We start from the raw sequence: 25,769 nt of genomic DNA on the forward strand, positions 1-25,769 counted from the left end.
TTATCTGGCACAGCAGGTCCTCTTTCTCCTTGTTTAAATGTCTGCCAACTTCAGATTATGTAAGAGCTTTGTTTATAATTTGTCTCAGAAAAAAAATCTGCCTGCTAGAGGCTTAAAGCATGGTTAAAGATCTGAAAGTGAGTATTGTTACAGGCTCACTTGCCACCTTCCATAAACCTAATTCCTAAACAATACCCTTTCTGTGGCAATTCCCTAGCTGTTGCTGCTGCTAAATAATGTAGCTTAGTTTTACCAATTCTGTCATGGTACTGTTAAAAGTAAGAAATTGGCAAGCACCGTATCAGACAAACAAATTATTAAAAATTCTGCCTTAAAAATACAGATTTAGTTTTCTTGACCATCACTTTCTCTGACCTCCCATTCAACGTGCTGCTTACCTTGATACTCTTTTCTTGGCTTCAAATTAAAGCCCTAAGTGGATAAAATGGATTGATTTATAGATGGTAACTTTGTTAAAATGCAGCACTGAGTCATCCATGTGACCTGCCAGACTGGATTTGTGTGTGTTACATTTATACTAAGCATGCACACACAAACTCTTTGGTTCTTGAGCTTTCTTGTGCGTCATGTCTTGTTGGGTTTTGGCAGGGCTTTTTTTTTTACCCTGATATTAAAAAGAAAGTTGCACAGAAACAAAAGAAACAAAAAAAATCCTAGAGATCACAGTGTTCCCAGTGAAAAAATAGGGTATGTGGGCAAGAGTATTCTGCTCAATCCACATATATTTGTGTTAGGTGGTTTTAGGTGGTGTTGGGTATGCGCTGGTATATTACTGTGAAATTGTGCCTGTGAAAAATCAGCACCCTGGAATAAAAGGGGCAAGTGCCCCATATGCCCCCCGTAACAGAGGGATCAGTAGAAAATTCCATAACTTCAGTAAGCTCTATACAGGAATGCTAGGAAAACAGTTTTAACAAAAACTAATCTACATAAAACCCTTCAGAAACACAAACTGTCCTGGAAGAAGATAAAAGTAACTAGATCCTGTCCACTATGAAATGTGTGAATAGCTATTTCTTATAGTATCTCTTTGTATGATGACACAGATTCCTTTCCTTTTTCTGGCCCTTTTTTTTCCATGGTGGTGAGTCGAATGAGTGTTCCTCATCCAAGCAGCATAGAATTGTTGGTATTGTTTTGGAGACTCTTTGGAAACAGAAACTTAGAGCATTATCTGTTTTGTTTAGCTATCTTGCTTTACTCTTGAAGACATGATTTAGATAATTCTGTAACTGATCTTGGTGTGAATGGTAGCTGTTACATTGCACAATTGTAAATCCACTTAATGCCATAGATCAAGGCTGATTTTGGCCTTATTCAGTTCTATCCTGTCTTCCTCCTGTCTGCTTCACTTTCTGATCCTTTATCCAAGATGGGACATATATGCTCCCCCATTTGAAAATCAGTCTCTGTGCTGTATGTAGGAACATGTGCGTGCACACAGCTGAAGAAAGCTGACATAAACCTTAAATCCCATGGTAGAAAGGCCAGGGCTTGACTTCACCTTCCAAAATCTTTGGGAAGGAGCTGTTACAAGAAAATCCAGTCACCACGCATTGCTGCTAAGAAAAGCAAATGAACATGCTTTTTGGAAACAAGAATATTTTATTACTTCACTTGGGCTACAGCCAAGAGAGTACATCATTCTTAGAAAGATGTCAGGGAACATGTGAAGAAAAACTGCAAAATGTTTGATTTAGGCACATACAGCAGCATGGTGCCAAAACATTACGATGAGCAACTATGTACCAGGCAGCAAATGACTCAAAGGAAGAGTGCTGCTTACCAGCTTTTCAACCCAAAGGGAAATACTCCAAAATTCCACTGATCCTGCCTGACTCTTAGACTCTGAAATCAGAGCCCAAAGAAATAGTTACAGACCACAGTCAGGCTGTTTCTATTTGTGCAGCTACCAATGTGCTCATACATATTTTATAGGAAAGCAAATCTATTTACACATAAGGACTTAATTATAGCATTAATGCTACTAATGTTTTGGCAGGCCATACTAACTAGGTAAATTATCTGAAAGACAATAACTAGGCCAATAACTAGGAAATAACAGTTCAAATTTTCCCAAGGCTCCATACTTTTACTTTCAGTAGAGTTTTGTCCCACATTCAACTTTTTAATTAAGTAGTACTGCATCAGAAATTGGTTCACTCCACATAGCATATATATATTTGCATTGATGTATGTGTGATTCTGCAGAAGCAACAAGTTGGAACAGCATACAGCATAATTAGGACTACTTCATCTTTCTTATGGGAGTGGACTCCATTTCCTGGATGAACTGTCTTGCCTCTTACTTAGAAAAGAAATCCAAATTTGGCTACAGACTTGTAACAGAATACTGATGAATTCACTCCACCCATTTTTTTAAGCTTGACATTAAGGCAAACAAAATGCTATATTATTTCTTTATCTTTGCTTGAAAGAGTAATAAAGAGCAATCATTAGTTGTAAATCTCTGTAGGACTAACATTTTAAACAGAAAAAGAAGTGTGACACAGAAGTTGTAAGAAATATTTTCACTAATTCTTTGCACATTTTGAATGAGCATAATACTTATATGAAACATCTGCTCAGAATTTTGCACCCAGCTGGTGCTAAAAATACAGTAAGTGACCCCAAAACACAAGGTCTCCTGTCTTAGTTTTGAGTGTAAGATAAAGAGCAGGCAGAGAAGACAGGTTATATTTCCATATTTTTCTTTTTTGACAATAGAAGGCAGCAATTGAGTGTTCTCCATCTTGAGATTCTTCTCCAACTGCAGAATGGTGGCACTAATAGTTTCATTTAGGTGGGATGTAGCCAGGGTGTTCCTCCTTGGGGCAGTAGTAGGCAATCAGGAGACTCATGACGCAGTGATGTATGGCCACAGCCTCTTGAATGAGAATGCCTCAATTAAGAGTGGTATCAGCAATGGCAAGGAGGAATATTTTTATTATGTGTCCTTTTGATATCAATGAGGTATGGAACCACAGCAAATCAACAGGATGACAACAACATTCCTTATCAAAAGCCCAGTTAGAGTCATTCCACCTATGCTGATAACTTTCAGTTCAGGCTGTATGTGCATTGCAAGGGCACACATCCAAATCACGTGTCCCTTAAAAACCTTTCAAAATTAAAGCAGCAAGCACAATTAAGCCAGCTGTTTACAGAAAACTGTATATGCAAACATGCACATCTGACTGGCAGATGTGAAGTCAAGAAGACCTGCAAATCTCCTGTCAGCTCCTTTGGGGAGAGCAGGTGCCGCGAGAGTCACTGGGCGGTTTCAGAGTAGTGCGCAGGAGCGCTGTCCGAGCTCCACAGCTGCTCGCTGACCGTCCCCGAGCGGCTCACCTCCCACAGCGCCAGCTTCAGCACCTCAGACACCGTGCTCTTCACCTGGGCTTGGAACTTTTTGCTAATCAGAACGTAGAGGATTGGGTTGAGGCAACTGTTGATGAAGCCAAGGCCAGTGGAGAGGGGAATGCCATCCTGTAGTAAGTCGTGCAAATTTTCATCATGGTGAGCATTCAGCTCCACAATGCTGAATATATGATATGGTGTCCAGCAGATGAAAAAAGCTACAACTACAGCAGTAATGGTCCAGAAAAGCCTGCTAGAAGTCAATACAGTTCTCCTCTTCACTTTGACAATCAGCAGTGAGTAGCAAATAACCATGGTCACTAAAGGAAAGAGGTAACCAAATGCAAGCCTCACCCAAATGAGAATGTGATGTGTCAGCAAAATAAGTTCTCTGTCGTGTACATGGAAGTTGTTGAAGCAAACGGTGACATTGTTGAGGCCTGTAGCTGTGTCTCTAAAGTATAAGGCAGGGCCACCAATAATTGCAGCTGACATCCAAATGACCCCACTCAGAAGGAGGATGTTCTTTACAGTCCTGTATTTGTAGGAAAAGACTGGGTGGACAAGGCGGATGTAGCGGTCAAGGCTGATGAATGTCAGGAAGAAAACACTAGCAAACATATTAAGTAGTGCAATGAATGAGTTCATTTTGCAGAGCCACTTCCCAAAAGGCCAGTGGAAACCCATTGCCACATATGTAATATAGAGGGGCAGGAAGAGAACAAAAATGAAATCTGCAATGGCCAGATTCAGGAACCAGAGTGTGGAAACAGATTTATCCCACTTAAAGCCCATAAACCAGATGACAATGGCATTACCTGGCACTCCCAGCAGAAATGCCACACTGTAAAAGAAAAGGGAAATAATATGGGCAATGCTGAGGGAGGACTGGGGTGACTCATCTTCCTCAGATGCATTGTAGAAATAAGAGTAGCTCTCATAATCTTCATATGTCATCTTGCAGAGTGGCTTCCTGGGGAAGAAAAGAAATTAAATTGTCAAAGGAGAAATGTTTTAATGCACTGTAAATAGTAAACTGCAATCTTTCAAGTTTTTGATCATAAACCAAAAACATTGCCTTAGTTTGGCAAATCTATCACCTTTTATCTGTCAAAACTCCTGAAGAAATTTGGTCACAGGCATTTCAAGAAATGTTCAAATCAAAACAGAACTTGAAATCTTCAATAACTGTTTTTCTTTACGTTAATTTCTTAACAGACATCACTGAGCACAGTATCACCGATAAATTTCTAGGAGACCAGATGCAAAGTTTTATTCAAGTATGACTGTGCTAATATTTTCTGGTCAGATTTCATACTTTGCTGCTCTGTTCCTATGTGAAGCAAATTTTATGGATTATATCTGTCTAAAATCAGAGGAGCATTAAACATCTATGTAGGAAAAAAAAAATCACTTAAAATGCCAGGAAGACATCTTTTATAAAATTTCATCCACCACGATGCCTCAAATTATAGTTAACAAAATGACAGACAGTGATTTCTCCAGCAACTAAAAGTTCATGGGTTTATTAATCTCTTTCATGCACGTCTTCGTATCAAGAAAGATGTTTTTCAGGCCCATTTAACATCTTGGACTTCCTTAATACAGCAAGAATGTAGAGAAGGAAATATAGAACATATTCCAGGGATAATACACACTGTGGTGTTCTTCTACTAGAGAGCTGAGAAACAGGTCATAGATGAAAGAAAGTAAAGCTTCCAATAAACAAGAAGCACATAATAAAATCTATAAATTAAAATATTTGTGTGTCGTTCTTTTTTTTTAAGACAGAATTTTATCAGTTTTCTTCTCTTGCAAAAGCTTCTGGAACTTGCAAGTACAACATGATTTTTTCACATGGAAATTCTTTCTGTGGGTGGGAGAAAAGGTGAGGGGGAGGGGAAAGTGGAATATAAACCAAAACTGAGAGGAAAAAAAGAAATTAATGGGAAAACAGACAGGAAATAGAGTTTGAACAACAGAAAGAGAAGCAGTCTGAAATTATTTCACAGTATTATTTCAGTGTTTAGTTTGCAGTATAGACAAAGCTGCAGCACATCACAGGTGGCCGCAGTCAGACAAAAGTCTCTGCAATGATCAAAACAATTATTCTGCGAAACTCTGTCATCATTTGAAGGTGAACACTTTGGCTGGACTCAGCTGCACTGAAGACCTGTGCCTGAGAGCAGTCTACTAGCTGCACTATCATTTATCTTACCACTACATTTCTGAACGCTGTCTCCATTCCTAAACCAAAATTCAGCCCACACTTTTGGAACTCAGTCCTGCATTCCTGTAATGCCATTAATTACAGCATGCTAAGGACAGAAGGAGAGGGGTCTCCAGAGCATGCTGCTTGCACAACCACATTGCAAACTCATATTCCTGTATTTACCTTTCCTCCAAAAAGTAGTTCACCCAGTTTGAAAGGATTACTCACATCAGCAAAGCTACGCATGTGCACACGCATTAGCAGGATTAGACTTCTCATTTGTAGATGGATAGACAGGGAAGGGAAAAAAAGGTTGTGTAATTTTATATCTCTTGATTAAAAAAATATGTAGTAAAAGTCAGCACAGCCTGTTCTGTCAAGAGGCTGTGATAGCATTTGTGATTTACATCAGGCTGAAAGAATGTTATTTGGTTTGCTGTCCTGATAAATGATACTTATTGGGCTGCATTTATGTAATTACATGCCCCTTGGGGGTGGATTCTGCATTAAATACCACCACCACCCATCTGAGTAATTTTTTCAAACAGCTTAACAGCTGCTGAGAGAAGAGTATAAACATGGAGCAGTACCATTAACATCTGGAATATTATATTTGGACAGTTTCAGAGGACAGTCAGGTTAACAACTGGATTTTTAAGTGGGTTTGCCTATACAAAAAACTGTATCTTCAAATCAAATTTATGCAACTAAACAAAAAAAATTCCAACTATAATGACAATGATAAACATTTGCCTACTGCCCAACGTTAATTTTATATTTAGCATTTTAAAGATTATGTATCACAGAAAAAAAAACACATATCCAAATAAATGCCAAATATTTCCCAAGCCTCCTGTAATTTAAAACTCCAGTGAAAGAGCACACCTTTAGAATGCAATTATTTTTCCAGGCTTATATTTTTCTTCCTCTCTAACTCTAGTCTTCAATGCAGGTTGTCCTCTATAGCAGTGGGAGTAAAAAAGCAGAAGGAACACTGTTTACCACTGCTCCCAGTGCACAGATGCTGAAATTAGACTCTATGGCTAGGCTCAGCAAGGACTGCCAATTACATTTGCAAAGCCCAGAAACTTTTACTTCTGACATTGACATATATGAAGCACTTCTAGAGCAGGACTCATGGTGTTAAGCCCTGTCCTGAAAAAGATAAGCAGTAGGTGATTGTCAGTGGAGTTATACTGGATTACATCAATGAGGACACAGATTTTTTTCATTAGCCATAATTCAGCTGGGATGTTTTTCGGTGGTCCTGAAACACATTATCTCTTAATACATGACTCTTAAATTAATAAATTTCCAAAGTCAAAACTGTCTTGCATTTCAAGTCTAGGTCTTGTGAAGAAATCTAATTGTATTCTTTATTCTGTCACTAATTTCCTGTATGATCTTTGACAAATGGCTTGCTTTCCAAGCTGGAAAAATTCTCATGAATGTGTTTGCATACTGAGGCTCAGTAGAGAAAACAATACTTTCAGAGAGCAGTTTCTGCTTGGCTTTAAGGCAACTGGTAGAAAGGGTAAGGGAGGTTTGTGCAGTTCACTGGCTCAGTGTCTGCCGGTCTGGGGAACCAGTGCATGGAAAACATTTTTCAATAAACAGGAAAGTGTGGTTAGAGGCCTGCCAATAAGCCTTGGGAGCAGCCACAGGTTACAGAACAGCGTTCTGTTGCATATGGATTAATATAACCAAGTTTAGATTTCATCCTGTCCTTTTTTTTAAATTTTTATTTTAAATAGTAAACACCCTGTGTAAAGTGTATGCTCAGCAGTTGTTTGACGAGTCCATTCCTGTTTGCTGAACTACAAGCAGCTCTGAAAACTGAGCCTCCTTGATTCAGTTGCTTAATTATGAAAATAGTTGACCAGGAGGTTTCATTTCCTGTCCTTTTCTGTAAAACAGAGCTAATTTCTAAATGACGTTATAGGAATATAACAGGATGGCTCTCGGCACTTTCGGATCTTGGGACAGAAAGCAGAATTACCAAGAAATACAGACAATCAGGAAATATTTCTAAAATACAAAGCCACAGAACTGCTGGGAAGAGTTCACCACGTGTTGCATGAACAGTCTTTCTCTGTACTTCAGCAGGGAATTACAGACTTGGATCTCAGTTGACATATTCACAGCCTTCTACTAAAAGTACCTAGAGTTCGTGTCCTCTGCCACTATTACAGCTAAGCCATAATCACAACTTGGACAAATGATAGGATCTGCCTAAAATAGAACAGCTCTTGTCATACTAAGAATGGCCTTAGAGTTCTGACATGGGACAGCACTTTGGAACCTATTCATGGCTATGCCACATGCGTCCTGTTTGGCCAGGGAAAGTCGTTTGACCTCTCCACACCTCAGCCCTGAGGTCAGTGCAACGGCTTTGGAATTAAATTACATTGGGCTTTCAGTCTAAAATAGAAGAAAATAAACAAAAAAGTTGCAATTTTCATCCACTTCACTTGAAGTAAAGTCCTCTTGGGGGTTCAAAGTTCCCTGGGCACCACATAAGTTAGGACCTAACTGAATTACACTGGCAGTCTTGACCACAAATTGGGGCTCAGCCTACACAACCTCTCTCTCACATTTGGGCCTCATTACTTTTGAATTTTACAGAAAGGTCAAAGGGAAGAATTTATTCATTGTCTATGTTAGTTAAAAGTTAACACAAATATTTTAGTGGTAGTCCCCAGATCTATTTTTTCAGTGTGACAAACAGTGTTAGAGCCTTTGGCCAGCTAAATTGGTTTCAGAGGTCACAGTAATGGGTCCTGACTTACTAGGAAAATTATGGTTTGGAGGGTTGGCTGTCTCAACAGTTGAAGTTCATAGAGGGAAGATATTACACAAACCCTCCTATCAATGTCTTTTTGAACAACTGTGAGCACATCACATTCCATGTGTATTATCAGTGGCTAAAGGAAAGCTTATTTGATTGCACCACTTCAACTTCTGTCATTTGCAAGAGTCAAAAGCTGGAAAACAACTAGTTTTACAAAAGGTCACTTAGAGCCTGCTTGTCATATTGTGGCAGCAAGTTTATCCAGGTATTGAATTCAGTTGAAAACCCTCATAATTTTTTCTTGGAACTTTTGAGGTGACAAATTTTTAATTTATCAGTCTTCAAAAACATAAACATGAAATACACCTGGTAGTTTATCTGAAAAGCACAAAACTCAGAAGGCTGAGCAAATTCATTAAAGGTACAGATGTATTTCTGGCAAGCAATTTACAAAGACATAGGACATATTTGAAAAGAAATTGAAAAGAAAAAGTAAGAACATAGTTTTTAATATTTCTTTGGAATGTAAGGAGTTGCTGTAGCCACTGCAAATCACAGAACCACAAAGTTTGTACAACAGAATACAAGGAATACTGGTGGATTTACAGACTGTCATAGACATTTCTCCCTCAAAAGGACAAAGCCAGGACAAGCACTTGCCCTTATGCAGAAATATTCCTATAGCAGCAGGTGCCTGATACACTCATACTACAAAAATAAATCATAGCTATGCTACAGATTCAGCCTAAAGTTGGCCCTGCAGGCAAAGCTACTAGGTAAGGAGCATTTTAAGATGGTATACACAAAAGCAGAACCAAGGCTTGTGTCTGTTTTCTCTTTCACACACACATACACCAACAATTGTCTTTTGACTATCCTTTTAACAGTGGTTAGATATATGGTAACCTAATTACTTCATATGTCATCCTGAATTCAATAACTACAAACAGGTCACAACAGATGTGATATGTGACTGGAAATGTTTTTGAACCACAATGTAGATGTCTTTGTTCTAGCAGATTAGAAAGGAATGCAAATAACAATCATTCACCATTATGTCTCTCAGCAATGCAGTGTTAGAAATGTATTTGCAATGTACTTACTAGACATGTCCTAGAACTTAGGCCAAAACTAACTTTCTTCAAGCAAGGCCAAGCATGACCCTGTTAGTCATAACACACCACCTCATCTGTGGTATTGAAGTACTTTGACCAGATAATAGCTTGAAAACACTTCACACAAAATGAGTGCTACAGGATTAACAAACTCATATAGCACAGACTCAGGTAATACTGGTAAATCTACAATTTCAGACCAGCAGTTTTGCCAACACAGAAATGTTAAACAAAAAATGGAAAATCCAACTTTATATCTAAATAAGGCTGCTGTAGTAGGAAGAGTATCACAGTAGTTCTGGCCTGAATATAAAATATCTTCCAGACAATGGCTGCAATTGAGCAGTGTACCATTTTCTCAATCAGAGACCTGATAAATGTCTGCAACCAGCAACTGCATATCATCAAAACTGATTTATTTTCAAGCTGATCCCAAGCACCAAGTCTTCCATTCCCAAAAATTACAAAGAAACCCAGATGTCCCCAGGATATGCACTGGCAAAGGGGAGAGCACCTGAAAACTCCATAGTTAGCACTTGTTTCTGTTCTTATTCCCTTCTGTTAATACAGCTAAAAGTAAGAATATAGATTTTAATATTTCTTTGGAATGTAAGGAGTTGGTGTAGCCACTGCAAATCATGTAACCACAAAATTCGTACATCAGTCAGGAAAATGACTGGTCATATCTGTGAAACACTTAAAAGTAGCACCATTTTTAGAGAAAAAAAAAATCTAATATTCTTACCAAAAAATACAGACATTTAACTAAACAGTGACACTTGAGATTTAAAAATTGCCTGATGTATTGTATGTGTCAGCACTGCCAAAGTATTTACACAACCAGTCATAATGCTTCAGTATTCATAACCCTTATTGAAGTGAGGTTCAAGTGAGGAGTATCATCAGTCTGGTTTACTGTAGAATGCTGACAATGACCCACAGGAAGTCTCTGATCAAACCAAGTGCTAAATCAAGAGTCCCTAGTGGCTCAACCACAGTCCTATCCTCCTTTCTCAAACTTAGCACTGTCCCTTCTCTCATGGTGAAGTAACGAAACCACAGCTTCACCTCTGGGAGCCCTTTCCCTTCCTGAAGGGAGGCTCCCTTCTGTGCCATCATGCTCATTGTGGTGGAGGAAGGCAGCACTTACCTGGGCAGCCCTTACTGCTCCTGGTGTGTTTTCCCTGCACAGAAAGGCAGCCTGGATTTGCACCCCTTGCTTGCCATCCCCACTGCTGAGTCTCAGCAGTCCCAGGACACACCCCAGGCTGCCAGGCACAGCTCGCAGGCGGCAGAGCCCAGCAGGCACACCGTGAATCCTGCTGGCTGGGAGGCAACAACTGATCAGGTGTTGTTCCATGGAAGCTTCACGTGTTTTCTATTCCTCCTCAAATGCCAGCAGGATTTTCTTTGGCTATAAGCCACCATAATAACTACATACCTAGAGCAACAGAGATTAAAAAAATTTAAGTGCTTCAGCTTTGCAGTGACTGGACAGATGGGATAATGAATGCTTGCGTTTCTAATTAATTATGGCTTTTTAAAATTTTCATGCAAAAATTACTTGGAATTTTTACTTTGCAACTGTTTTATGTATTTGTGATGAAAGAATATTTTGACTAGCATTCATGAGATCATTACATGATCATGCAGCTCTGAGCATGTTTTTCAAATGGTTGTACTGTTTCAAAAAACACATGCTTTAACCACAACTCCCTCCAACCAAAAAATAGTCAAGTGAGAGTAGAGGATGCAGAGTAAATGCAGAGATTTTTTTCTGCAGTTGACTCCACAGACTAATTAAGACCAATTAAACATATGTTAGACACAGCCATTCAAAAGGCATTGCAGGGTAACAACATGTCAGTGCAGAAAAAATTCAAAGTAACACTCTCTCCAGCAAGATACCAAATATCATATTGAATAACAGATAAAAAATAGGTTACAATCTGCTATATTTACAGTCCTTTTAAAAAGAAGAGTTAAGAAATAACCCCAGAGATCCACAACTCATTCCTCTAATATGCCTTATTATATCCTATCCAATTTCACAGATTAGTTTCCTAGTCCCTTATTACAGTATGCTTGGTTGTGTACTGCCCTCTAAATTGATCTCTGTTTTCCTAGGTTTATTCTGCCCCTCATTTATATAACTTATCAGTTTATTCTAGCATAAACATAATATTGCTATGCTTATATTACTCTTGACACATACCCTTGCATGGGTGTATCAGAACATCCAATTCCAAAATACTGCTAGTACACATCTTATCAGCTGGAATGTTTTGGATAACATACTTTATTATGTCCTCAGAGTTAATATACTAGGATCACTGTGTACAGTAGATTAAGGGTGTCTACTCCTGTATCAGTGTTATTCTAATTTTCCTACTCATACGAAGCCAACTATTTTTTTTACTATAAGATCAAGTCTATAATAAGTACTGGCTTTATTCCTGCAAAACTGAAAAATTTATGTTGTTAAACACAGTTTCAGGAGGACTGGATATTTATCTATTTGCCTAGCACGGTATTGGGAACACTCCCCAGCACTGATAAGAATATATGGCACCTGTGATTAAGGTGTTAAATTAGGAGCTTGGAAATACTGGTTTTACAGGCTTCCCATATTACCCTTACAAATCACTTCTCACTTGACTCTGCCAGATATGGTACAACATTATTCAGGCTTCTTAAATGGGCAACGGTTCTTAACATCTCCAAAATACCTCATTATAATGATATGGGGATGAAGCTCATTAAAAGGAAATTTCTTTCACTAGAAAAAAGAGATGGGAGTGTAGAGAGTGGCAATACATTGACTATACACGAATTACTACACATCACTTTCTCTCTCTCCTCTAGAAGACCTCAGAAGGGAATAAAACTTGTGTGCCAGGCTCATACTTGCTAAAAGAAGCAAGTATTTTATGTTGGGAAAGTACCCAAAGGCCCTAGTCCATGAGATCAAAGCCTCACAGGATCTAGGCACTACATCCCATAATGAAAGACAATTCCTGCTTTGTTTATAATTAAACAGAATAAACAAATACAAGAGTAGGGAAAGGAAGAGGTATATCTTGCCCAAAGCCAAACAGTAAATTTGAAGGAACAGTTAGGAGCAGAATTACTTGCCAAATGAATAAAGAGGCAAATATCTTCAGTGGATAGAGCGAAAAGTTCTTCATCCTTGTGACTTTTGATTCTTGAAATACATCCTTCAGGAAGTATCAAAAAGGGACAAGAAAGCCTGGGTAGGGGAAGAGAAGTAGGAGCAACAAGCCAGCAGAAAGCAACCATAGACTAATATGTGGATTTTTGCTCCTGCTTGAAGGCCCTCAGCCCCTGGAACATACTGAAGATACAAAGAGTACAGAAGTAGCTGAGCTCCCTGGAAATACTGTATGCTATCTTTGAGGACACATAACTTTTTCTTTTTGTCTCAGGAGCCCCAAGCACACTGTAAAAGTAAAAGCAATTGTGAGAGTTCATCTCCACATAATGGCATCTCCCCTCTAGAAGCAATGTCTCTGGGACACTGCCTACCCCAGTCATAGCAATCCCTTTCCTCTGCTAAGAGACCACAAGGACCTGCTCCTCACAGTCAGCTCTCTTGTGCAAAGCCAGCCACAACAGAGCCCAGCACTGTGGTGAAACTGCTAGCTTCAGACTGAATGAACACAAATTAAACCATTATCAGAAATAATGAGTGCAAATTAGCCAGACAACCAGCCACCACAGTAAGAGAGACAGCTGAACTGCTGGCACATTCCATAAGACTAAATAAATAAATAAGCAAATAATAAGACCATTCAATAGATTACAATCTCCTGGAAACCTAGCTGCTGCTTAGTGCTTGGAATAGCAGAATTATTAATGCAAAATTAATATTGAATAACAGATCAAAAACTTCAACTCTCTGTTGAAAAACACAAGGAGAAGAAAATTCTATAAGGCAACTGTCTTTATTTGGAAACAGATATAAGTTTTCCTCTTGAATCAATCTATCAGAAATAAACAAAAATTAAGGTATTTCGGAAGTTGCTCATTTGGTTGTCAGCAGAAAAAGAAAGTCTTAAAATGAAAAGAAAGAACATACAATGATCAAAATAATGCAATTTCTATGTCTTGTACAACACTTTTCCTCTGCCCTCACCCATGCAGTAAAAATCTGTAATCAGATCCTGCCTAGGAATCATTAGACAGAGCTTCCCTGACTTTTCCACAAAGGCAATTAGAAAATCCAAACCATACATTCATCCTTCAGAGTCAAATAACTTGCACTGTGCCACAATCAAAGAGATTCTCAATTGAACAGAAGTGTACTCACTTATGGCACATAAAAAATCCCTAGGATTGAAGTAAAGTTGATAGGACCTCCATCCTGTCTGCCTGGCATAAGTTGCTGATAATGCTTTAAATTTGGCCAGGAGTTGCAGTGACATCAAACAAATTTATATTGGGTTATCAAAATATTTGCATTTTCCAATTCTGAGGCAGAACAATAACATTATGATAGTGAAAGTAAGCTATCCTATCATAAATTAATCCTGAAATCAGTTTCTACAAATCTGCTCTAACAATCTACTTTACCTTGACATACTCTTAGTCCCTCTCTTCTCCTTAGCTATGACTTAATAAGCATTTTATATAATTCAGTGATACGATTTTATTCACCTAGAAATCAAATGTGTTTTAATTCACAATGTTCAATGTATTCATGTTTTCTAAGTCCACAAAAAACAGGTCTGGGATATTGTTTGGCTTGCAAGATCACATCTAGAAAGGCAACAGGTGACAATGACACTGTTATCACTAAGTGTGAATAGCAGATGGAACCTATTCCTGTCTCATTGTGTGGTAGCATACAAGGCTTCAAATCTTATTGTCACTTCCAATACTGAAAGCTAGATCCATATCCTACCTTATTCCACAATGGTTAGGGAAAACACACACACTTTCCAGCTGAGATCACAGAAGCCTTACTTAATTCTGAGAAACTGCAATTCTTCAGAAGTATTCTGTTAATCTGCTATTCAAGTTGAAATGATTTCCAGTTTCTGTTCTAGAAACTGTTCAGATCAGAACTGATGTATTTTTAACTAATTATATAGGAAATTGCTATAGCTATAGAAGACACACTATCCCTGAGCAAATAAAAAAATTAAATCCAACACACTAGAGGACACAGAGGGGAGAGAGAGATTTAAGTCAGGGTCACTTACATTCGCTGACAGGGTAAAACTTCTCAAAGTTATTAAAACAATTAAAAATTCATGCACATTTTCATACCTTTTCTTGATGCTAGGGTGGTTCAAAGTAATCTTTGAAGTAAATGAGTATCACATTCTTTCTTCCAAGAAGCTCTTTTAGCCAGTATGTGCTATACCACCTTACAACATCTGCCTGCAAGTGCTGTTGCAATTGTAGAGTCTCACTATTTAGAGGGGAAGAGAGAGAAAGATCTTAAATATAAGAGAGTTTGACCTACCTTACTTAGTTCTTTGAAACAAAAGACACTGTAAATCAGGGATCTGAGCTCTGCAGCAGAAGGAAGAATGAAATGATCTGCAGAGTTCAGAGTCACTTCAGTGTGATTCCAGCTGCTTCACTTGGCCACTGCCTTCCTTCTAATAAAGCTGCAGAATGATATAACGCCGTGTTTGTTTTCAGCTGAGGAAGTTGTTTCCAGCTTCCCTTGGTTTTCTAGACCCATTTTTGAAATATTGCCACGCTGTATAATCCCAGTATTTCACCAAAAATAAATGTTAGACATTTGAATGAATCATTTTGGTCAGTGTCCAAGCAAGCAACAGATGTGGTGGCTGATGAATGGAAAGAGACCTTACAGTTGTGGGCTGCTTTTTGTTCTGCAGAGAAGAGGTTGAACAGTACTTCTTTGTAAGCATTCTGGTTTATAGAAAATAATGTTGAATGAGCTGAAAGATGTTTAAAAAGTCACACTGAAAGCATCATTTTGTAACTGTACAGTGTGATACATTCATTTGGTATTTAGGATTAGTAGATTAATCTCCTTTTGTGTGTAAGAGAGAAGTAAGATCTTCAAAACACTAATTAGTGACACTCTGTCAGAGTGTAACACCAGCCAGGAATTTGAACTGGATTTTAGGTGACTGGGCCTGACTCCCAGTTCTCTAAAGAGCCTGATGAGATTTTGTGGCCGGGCCTCATGAACTCCACGTCGTTCAATTTCTCAGTCAGTAAAATGGAAATATTATTCCCCTAGTATCTACCTACCACAGCTTATCTGACTCTGATGGTACCACACTAATAATACCATTTAAAATCAGCTAAGCTTCTGCCAGTCTACCCTGCCAGTGGAAACAATAATTTAATAGTCGTACTCCACTGTCACTAATGTAAAACATGTAACATGTTCAACATCGATTGACTCTAGTCAAGGTCAAATTTTCCAGATAGCAAATCCACTGATTTCAGTGAAAAATTAAAAAAATAGAAAGAAAAACCTCCAAGAAACCAAGAAAGCATAAAAAAAATAAAAAACCAACAAAACCAACCAAACAAACAAAACAAAACAAAAACCTCAGAAGACTGAAGTGCTTAGTGAGATCAGCTAAACTGGGATTTCAGCATCTGGTTAAGAAGGCTATCAGCGCTTAAGCAACTCTCTTTATGTTCATAGACCACAGATTCTCTTAACAGGAACCAAAAAATCCTTCTAGCAAAATTAGTCTTCTTTGTCTTTCCTCCATGACAGTTCTTCTTGTTCTGCCAATATAACTTTAAACACTGAAAGTTACACATGTATAATGAAGTTTTAAATGTACATTGTACATGAGTGGGACAGCCTCTAATTTCCTGAAAGGAGAATGGGGATTATGCACAGAGCCCCTGGATCATAAGGAAAGCACAGGGGAGCAGGATTCCCAGGAATATATGGGGACAAACAGAAGGGGTTGCCTGAGGAAAGCATCTCACCTGTTTATTTCTTGTATTTTAAAGTTTTCCTGTTTTCTCTAGGTAACTGATTGGTGAATCTTCACTAATAAAAGCTCTTGTCACAGTAATTATCTTCTTTTGTAAATATTTGGATAGGTAAATACAGGCACTGTTTAACAGCAGATCTGCTGAGGGTTTTTTTGCCTGTATTGGCACATGAGTCTGTGTCTCTCTAGATATTTTGCCAAATCTGATTATTGTAAGGCAGTTAATTCAAAGATTTGCTCAGTATTATTTCAGCAAGACAAAAGAGGAAATTAAGAGGTAGATAACCCCCAGACATGGTCAGCAAAAAAAGACAAAACCCCCATCAAACAGTCAATTTGCCAAATGCTCTTCCTGGTGAAGAGAGCATTCTGGAGAGTGCAAAAGATTCTTGCAGTTCAGGGTAGTGAGAAATTGTCCCTAAGGCATTGTTCCCTTCAACAAAATTAAAAACAGGTTTGTGACTATTGTAACATATACTGGTGCTGATACCTCAGCTTTTCCATCCTTCAGAATCAAGGGAGGATTAAACTCCATGGAGCAGTTTTCCTCACCCTTCCTTACCACTGAACCAAATATGAAATACCAAATGCTAAGGGCCCAAAAGTCACTTTGCAGAGGAAGTTAGAATTAATGAATGAATGAATTCCTAATTTCATAGGAAAGCAGATTTTTTTTTCAAGAATAGCAGATTCTGCATTTAGAATAATTTTTTACCTCTCTGTCCTACCTACATTTTCTCATTTTCCATTGAAAAGGACTTTTGATTGATAAGCAATTACCCAACTTGCACAGTATTGCCAGCATAGTAACATATGGGAGAAAAGGAAAAAAAAAAAGAAAACAGATTTTTACCAGCAAAATTGCATTCAATCAGCAAGGGCTTCATTCTGCTTGCTTTTTGTTTAGATCAAACTACAGCATTTTAGTAATATATAGTTTTGATTATCCACAGTAGAAATCTTAAACCCCTAAAGAATATAAGCTTAGGCACGAAATCTTTCATTGTTTTAGTTCTTTCTATGCTCAGACACAGTGAAACTGGAATGGTGAGTCACAAATTAAATGGCTTTTTAATATACACTTTTTTGCAACCCATTAACCACTGACATCATTTGAGTGTGATCTTTGCAGATAATTTTGTGGAAGTTATAAGCTGGAAAGAAAATTAGTGAATAAAAAAAAATACCTTGTTTACTTTCTTGTCTTCTTTCTCTATTTGGAAGTTATATTTGTATTTTGCTGTGTTATTTGTGCTTTTTCAACTGGGTAAGTTATCAAAGCCAATTTGCCAGAGAGCTCTGAAAAGGGACGTGCATTCATCAGCATACAGTGCACCTGGATCTTGAAAATCAGGGAAATACTACTTTATACCTGATGGAAAAATAACAAAGTAGAGGATTTATATACAGATAATAGACATTGGGTTGTCCAGCAGCAAATAAACTGGGTCTATTGAAAAGCAAGTTAATTTTAAAATCACTTCTGGCTCTTTGTGGGCTTTTTAACTCTATAAAACAAAACAAAAACACAGGATGTATGGAAAAAATATACAGGGGAAAAACTTCCAGAAATGCTTTACAGGTAGTAACCAGTAAAGCACAAATTACAAAACAATTTTTTAAAAAATGTAACTTTTAATTTAAATGGATTGCCAACAACTGACTGATAGCTCTGACAATTATACCCACTGCTGGGACCACCGGATCTTATCTAGCTGCCTATTAGTATGTGCTGATAATCTTAGCACTAATCAACATCCCATCAATGTTCCTTAATTCAGTTAAACTGTACAAACCAAGAATTTGCAAATTAGATCAAACAAAAGATATTTAGTTTTTCTCAGGGTTAATTTAAGCTGAACAACACAAGAAAGCGACTACTTACTGCTGTTTACAGTTAGGTCTTTTTTTTTAGAAAAGTAATTCTTCATTGTTCCTTTGTCCTCACTGTTTGAATACTTCCTCGACTAAAATCCACTCTGGAAAGACCACGTTTAACTACGTGACAATCAGGAAAAGGGTAATTTCCTCCCTTCCTGTGAAACTAATGGCTATTCATGCCTATCCTTTAGGTAAAGGATAATGTAATGTTTACTTGTGGCTTAAGTACCCACTATATACCAGAGTCAGCAACACTGACAAAATTTTCCAGCAACACATTTGAATAAACCACCCGATGAAGGAAGGTTTGGCTCATTTAGGCAGGTCCACACCTCTTTCTATGCTGACATTAACGATCTGAAAGATTTTCATGTATAACACATTGAAGAAATTCAATAATTCTGCAGAAGGCAAAATCTTTCCTCTTTACTTTAGTCACGTCAAAACACACAAGCATATGTGTCTTGGCTATACATCTATATATGAATGCATGTACATACCAGGTCAAGCTGCAGCACTTCATGTAACTCCTGCAAACACAGTCAGCAGGGTGTTGATTCTATGAAATAATGAATATTATAGAATAATTTATTATAGTATATATTTATGTGATGTATGTATTATATGTTATTATATAATGTATTTTTATATGATACCTGGAAAAAAATACCATTAGAAATACCCTTTTTCCTCCATAGACTTTACTTCTATATGTGCATTTCTTCCCATTTTCCACAAGTAAGTAGGAATTATTTTCTATATAACTTTCAGACCACAGGTATTCAAGTTTTATATTCATGTGACAATAATAGAAGACATAATACTTGCCACTTAGATAACACTTGAAATCCATGGAATTTTCAGAGTGTGCCTTGACAACCAAACTTCTGATATATGTCATTGAGTGCTAAAGATTATATTAATTGAATAGCTAACTAGCCAACTCAACAACAGTATTTTTCCATTTTAGCCAAAGCGCTGTCTCCTCCCATGGAAAGGAATGCCAGTGTTTGGAAAAATTATTTCAGAGTGATTACAGAGATTAGAGACACAAAAATAAGGCTATGCAAACTTTAGTTGTTTCACTACGTATTTCACAAAATATTTTCATATCTTCAGTACTGGTGTATGGATTAACCAACTTGCTCTTTCTCACCTCACATAAATTTCCTAGAACTATAGAGTAACCTCTGTAAACAGGTCTGAGGAGTGAAGCCAGAATTTACTGCACCTTGGATTGAGTCAGATGTCTCAAAATCTGCCCAAAGCCTCGCCAGTCTGGGTTCAAAGAAACCCAAAGCACAGGGATGAACTTTAACCACACCTCTTCAGGACTGAGGTTGCTCCACCTACTCAGGATGCAAGTCCCAGCATAACTGCTTACACCTATGCTTACAATAAACAGAGATCTCATTTTCCATTTAAAGTGCAATGACTGAGTTTCCCCCTTTTATATAATATGTCTTTGTATTAAATCCACAAATCCACAGTTCAAACAGGATTACATTATGATGTTACAATGGGCAAAACTCTTGCTTCTGTTTCACATTCTGCAGTCAGCTATCAACAATTCACAGCCAAGTTGCTGAAGACTATTATGATGAATAACAATGCATAAAGCAAGCAGATTTGCATGAAGGAAACAATCACCAGTTCCTGTCCCTCACTATTCTACAGCTAGACTATTGCTCTTGGCTACTGTGATCACTGAGACACAGCTGGTCTTAGACACAAACAAAATGAAGAGGGGAAACTGAAAAGGAATTCAATTTCCCTGAAAAAGACACAGAGCAAAACTGAGTGTTGATAAAAAATTTGGGCAGTTCCCTGAATATATGCTAATAGTCAGGGTGCCTATTCAGGATTCACATGTGATCAAGCAAGGTTGTTGCTTTGCACCATTGACGCTCAAAATCTAAATAAAGAGAAACACCTGTGCACATGTGGAATTTTAGAGTCTGCTGGTTACTCTTTACAATACTCAATCAGCCACTGACATTCCTTAAGAATTATAAACATTTAAGGTTTTAAATTGGACAGTAGTTCCTTGCAATGAGGAATGATTCCTGACCACCAAGTGCAAAGCTGATGCAAATCAAATTTAAATCAAACTCAATCACCTATAGATGTTGTGAGAGCTCCTGGTTTGGTGGTTTCAATACATATTCATTTGTATTATCAAAGTTGCTTTTTATAGTCAGCTACATTTTTGTTTAGTTGATGCAAACATGTTTTGTGGAACACATGACCTTGACTCCACAAAGACTTAAGTTATTTATCCATAGAAATGAATGTGAGACGGGGAGAACCAATACGAGTTTCTGTCTACTGCTCTGCATTTGTCCTCTCTGATGACAGTTTTGCTGCTAAATCCTACCCAGTTCTTAGCCTCTAATGGGTTGGGAGCTGATAAATCCCTATAAACTTGCTACTTGTGATAGAGGCAAAACAAATTATTACATGCTCTTAAAAACACTTTGCTAGTTAAGGGCTCAGTGTATAAGTCAACCTTCATTGTTTCTTGGTCTTCAATAAAAGCAAAATTAACACCATGTCTAATAAGTCAGCAGTAGGCTCAGGGGATGAGGCATACGACATCAGTCTAAGCAAAGAGACAGCTAAATCCCCCAATATTTATTTGACCATTCTAGTTCTGATACTTAAGCTCTATCAAGACACATAAAGGTTAATTTTAAATCCTCCTTACTTTGCAATCTATTTTTGAAGACTATATGACCCAAATTCAGAACTTAGCATGAACTTCAATATAGAATTTACATTAATTGGTAGTCCATATCCTTTACATAAAATGCTAAATCCATGAGATTGGATGTAGCATTTTATGTAAAGGATATTTAAGTTGCTACTTGTCTTTTCAAGACAAATAGGCTCCCTTCTTTTAAGAGAAGAGAAGGGAAGCTTGTGGAGAAGGGAACAATCACTTCTCCATTTCAGGTTGAAAGACTAGGCAAAGAGAAATTACCCTAATTATATGTAACTTGGGTGCAATCCAGAAATTGAACTCAAATTATTTCAGTATTAGAAACACAGACAATCTAACAACACAGATCAGAAAAAGCAAGAGGCTAAACTCTGATCAAAAGTAATAGTATGTGAAATGCTGAAGAAACACAAATCAAATGAAAGGTTTTTTGTCTAAGTTATTTTTCTCCCTTTTAAAATCTTCCTATGAAAATCTGTGTTTTCAAACTATAAGAGAAAGAGACTTTTTTCAAAGGCTGATGTTTTTACATACCAGCATTTCTAGCCTAAAATTAAGTCTTGTCCTTGGGAAAAAAACCCAGGATTTTTCTTGTTTAACTCCAGGATTTCTCTTGTTTAACTTTCTGCTTGCTTCCTGAATAGGATAAAGAAAGCTTTTTTAAAATTATTCCCATGGCAAAGCAGAGTCTGTTTTTTCTCAGATGTAAGAGAATATCTATGTGGTTTATTGCGGGAACATTAAAAATGTTTTATATTATTTAGAGCAGCCAGAGCAGAGAAAAATAACACTTACTTAACTTCCTTGGGAATACATTTTGACCCCACCTTAAACTGCAGAACATCCAGTGACTCAACATAATAGTATATATTTGGAACTTCTCAACTCCTAAAAATTGCACTATAGACAAGGAAGCTGTGGAAGCATTTTACATTCCGGATTCTCTTAAATTCATATGCATCTATTTAAAATCAGTAAAGTTCCATTAAAATGGATGTATATAAATATTTAATTCAGAATATTACAAGGGGTAAAAGCTGGTTTGAAATTTCTGGGAGCTTGAAAATCATTGATAAACAGAATTAATAAACTTCCAAGCAGCTTTGAGAAAATTATCTCTTTGTATCAGAAAGAAATTATTGCCTGCTGTGGTAATGGGAATTAATATTTACTTACGCAAAAATGCCTTGAGTTCCTACTATGACAAAATGTGAGGTAGGCTATAAGGGAGTATTAGTAATCTACTATACTTATTAAAAATATTTCAAGAGACATTGGCATCTGATTAAAAAAGCTACATTCATTTGTTACCTTATCTGTTAACAAAACGGATGGTTAAATGCAGGCTAAAGCAAATATTGTGATATATAGACAAGATTCATTCAGTTCTGAGTAAAAGTGTATTTCCATCATGTTATCTGACTGTGGTTAGCACAAGAACCTCTGGTGTTTCTGTTGCCTTCATAACTGAAGGCTCTCAGGATGCAGAGACCCCTTGAGCATGGAGGAAATGGAGTAATTTCATGACTTTCCCTTGTATCTTTCAGCACATACATGTCAGAAATTATCATACATGTCCAAGTAATTTGGTAATCAACAGTAACACTTGAATATCTTGCAATTCTCAATGGTCAATCTGACTTTATCAATCAGACAATTTAAAAATTGGTGTTATATTTGGAAGTAAATATGAAACAATAGAAAAACAGAATAGAGAAATTCTAAGGAACAGTTGTTTTTGAAGTGATAAAAAAAACCACCAAGCACAACATGAAGGCCAAAGAATATCCTGCAATTCATGAGCAGGCATGTACAGACGACTCCAAGCCTAATTACTGACGTAGACCCTTCCTCTATGTCACTACTCTAAAAAATCAGGCAGAGTTATTTTGGAGAAGTTAACTGACCATTAACTGAAAACAGAAATTACTGTAACAGTAAACTATTCAGCATTTTAAGATTAAAACATGTTCTCTGAAAGGAGAATGTTTTTTAGCATACAAATTTCTCAACTGCTGATTTTTTTTTTTTTTTTTGCATTTTCTTTTAGAACAGAACACCCTAAAAACAAGTTAATTTAAGCTGATAGAAAGATTCAAAACAACTTCAGCAAAGCTAAGGTACGGATTTGAAATCTAATGTAAGATTATTGGAAGCCCACTATACAGAAAATTTCTGAAAGCACTGGATTTGGATACATTTTGTATCCATACTCTTTAAAGCAATCCTTTCAGAGTTGTCTCCTCAGCTGTTCCTTCAGGACAACCTGCCAGCAAATGAACAGCAACAGCAGTAATAAAACCCTATGGGATCAGTGCATCCCAGAATTTTTCTCAGCACTATTATAATAAAAATCTCTATATCCTGTACATGTACACAGAAATAAAATACAGAGAGCAATTTTAGTGGAAAAAATGTGTAGAACCCACAAACTGACAAGGCAAGCCTGTGAAAGCAGCAGCATGGCCTCCAAATAACAACAAAAATAGACTAGCTGAGGATTTTCCTCTAATAAGATACTGGAAAAAGAGTCAAACTGTTTTGTATTTCAAGTAATCTTTTAAAAAAGTAAAATAATATTTTTAGGAGACAATATTCAGCCCAGCATTTAAAAAATTATTTTTAAAGTTGCCTTTTAAAGCTTCTAAATGATATCTCAAACTTTTTTCTTGGTCACTACCCAATCATGTTTCAATTATAACACAACTTCCAATGTAGTCAATTACACAATTAAGCAACTAAAAAGAAAATTTAAGTTTTAAACTTTAAATCTTAAGAAGGCTGTTCCGGCAAGAAAATGAGAAGCAAAAACAATAACCTTTATAGTATCTTTTAATTCTTGGGGTTAAGCTAATATCCTGCATATTAAGGATGTTTTTATTATTAGCTCAGGTAAAGGACTTATGCTAAAATTAAAAAAAAAATTTGAATACAAAACAAAAAGCAAAGTTCAGTTTTAGATAATGAGAAAGCAAGCAGAATGCCCATAATAATTCTGCCTCTTTCAAAAAAAGAGAAAAATTTGGTCTTGGTTTTAATTTAATTTCAGTGCCCTATCAAATTAAATAAAAGACCATTATTCTTAAAAATATATGTTTTTCATTAAAAAATTAGAATACTTATAATAGAGAAGAAACAATGTGTAATAGTAATCTGTCAACCCCAGCAAAATGTTTGAGTAAAACAGAGCAAAGAAAACAAGAAGCTCTGTTTTATGAAGAGATTTTCCTTGCTTTTTGCACTCATGAGGATTTTTTTTTTTTTTTTTTAGTTTGGAAAGACTTATTAAATATCACAGAATTCATTAATAAAGTGGGAAATTAGAATACCATAGAGGACCAGATAATTGTTCCATAAGTCTGATACCTGATATTGGCCAGTGGCCAACATCAGATTTTTCAGAGAAAGACTACAATTACTTCTTAGGAATTAAAGGTTTTAATATAGTGCCAGGCACTATGGAACAGCCACTCATCTGTAAAGTTGGAAAGATATTCTTCCCCAAGGTTACTCAGAATGTGAAGTTCTCTAAAATCTACAATGTAGTCACACTGCCTTATTATAATCCAGGCTAAAACCAGCAACCCATCTTTGGGAACATTTGGCAAAAATGACCTCTGCATGGCTCAAGCCCCAGACCTTCAACAGTCAGTCAACACTTACCTCAGATCCTTTGGAGAACTTTACCAAAGCAATGATTTAAGGATAAATTAGCCTTATCAGAATGCATAAAGTACATATGCAACAAACGAAAAACCTAGCCAAGAATTTCCTGCCAGCTAGTTTTACCAAGCTTGATTTTCTTTCATCACATTCTCTATTTTCCAATCTGAACCCAGCTGTTGGAAGCTATTTGACACTCTTTAAGAAAAAGTCTGTCTTTGTTAATTTGTCTTAATGATTTTATAGACACAACTTTGAGTTACATTTGGATAACAGAATTGAAAACTACAACACATCAAAGTAAAAGTAGAAAGCGATGCAGTAAAAGGTATGGGGCAATTTTTAAATTCTGAACACATGAGTAAAGATACCAGCAAGGAAAAAATGTCTGATGCTTAGATCAGGAGAAAGTATAGCTTTTTAAGGGGAAGGAGAGTTTGTCAGCCCTACTCAATGTTCGTGCACATATGTGAGGAGTAGCTCCCTATGGGAAGAGGAGACTGAAGGAAAGTAATCTCAGTGCCTTACCTGAATATGAATCAAAGTGCAACCTCTAGCTCATAAATACAGAAAGAGTTGAAAGCTAAGAAACACTTGGCAAAACAAGCCTAAATTCTGCTATCCTTGAGTGACAGTCCAAGACATAGAATGTTGCATTCTATCTTGCAAAAATATTCAGGAATATTCTGAAGACATGTTGTATGGCATTATAAGACAGACTGCATAGATTTCTCACAGCTAAAAAGGGTTTCTGCTTCACATGAGCTATTCTGGAAAAAAACTTCAGTGCCTCAGCTATGTAACCAAGCTTCCTTTGTTTCAGTAAGGTATGGAGTTAGCAGAGCCACAGTAGCTCACTAATCCTGCCATAAACCACCATAAATGTAAACTATTTTAGCCTAAGATAACATGTCTATGTATGTGTTTGCCACATGTTTAAACAATGAACTCTGCTGACGTGCAATAATTTGGGCATGTGCCTTAGCCTTCCACACATGCAAATGCTTTTAGCTGAAAGTTCCAGTTTTCCTAAGTT

General features: G+C 37.0%; 1 protein-coding gene across 1 annotated transcript; it reads right to left on the reverse strand.

Moving 5' to 3' along the window:
• Positions 1 to 1,606: 1,606 nt before the first annotated feature.
• Positions 1,607 to 15,040, reverse strand: CMKLR2 (chemerin chemokine-like receptor 2). The gene is made up of 2 exons (XM_021538869.2): positions 14,991 to 15,040; positions 1,607 to 4,354 (listed from the first exon to the last, which is right to left on the reverse strand). Exon 2 carries the CDS (start codon positions 4,336 to 4,338, stop codon positions 3,292 to 3,294), a length of 1,047 nt encoding a protein of 348 aa, XP_021394544.2. The 5' UTR covers positions 4,339 to 4,354; positions 14,991 to 15,040; the 3' UTR covers positions 1,607 to 3,291.
• Positions 15,041 to 25,769: the final 10,729 nt, after the last annotated feature.

The sequence above is a fragment of the Lonchura striata genome, chromosome 8 (genome assembly GCF_046129695.1).
Source record: "Lonchura striata isolate bLonStr1 chromosome 8, bLonStr1.mat, whole genome shotgun sequence".
In the NCBI taxonomy this organism is placed as follows: domain Eukaryota; kingdom Metazoa; phylum Chordata; class Aves; order Passeriformes; family Estrildidae; genus Lonchura; species Lonchura striata.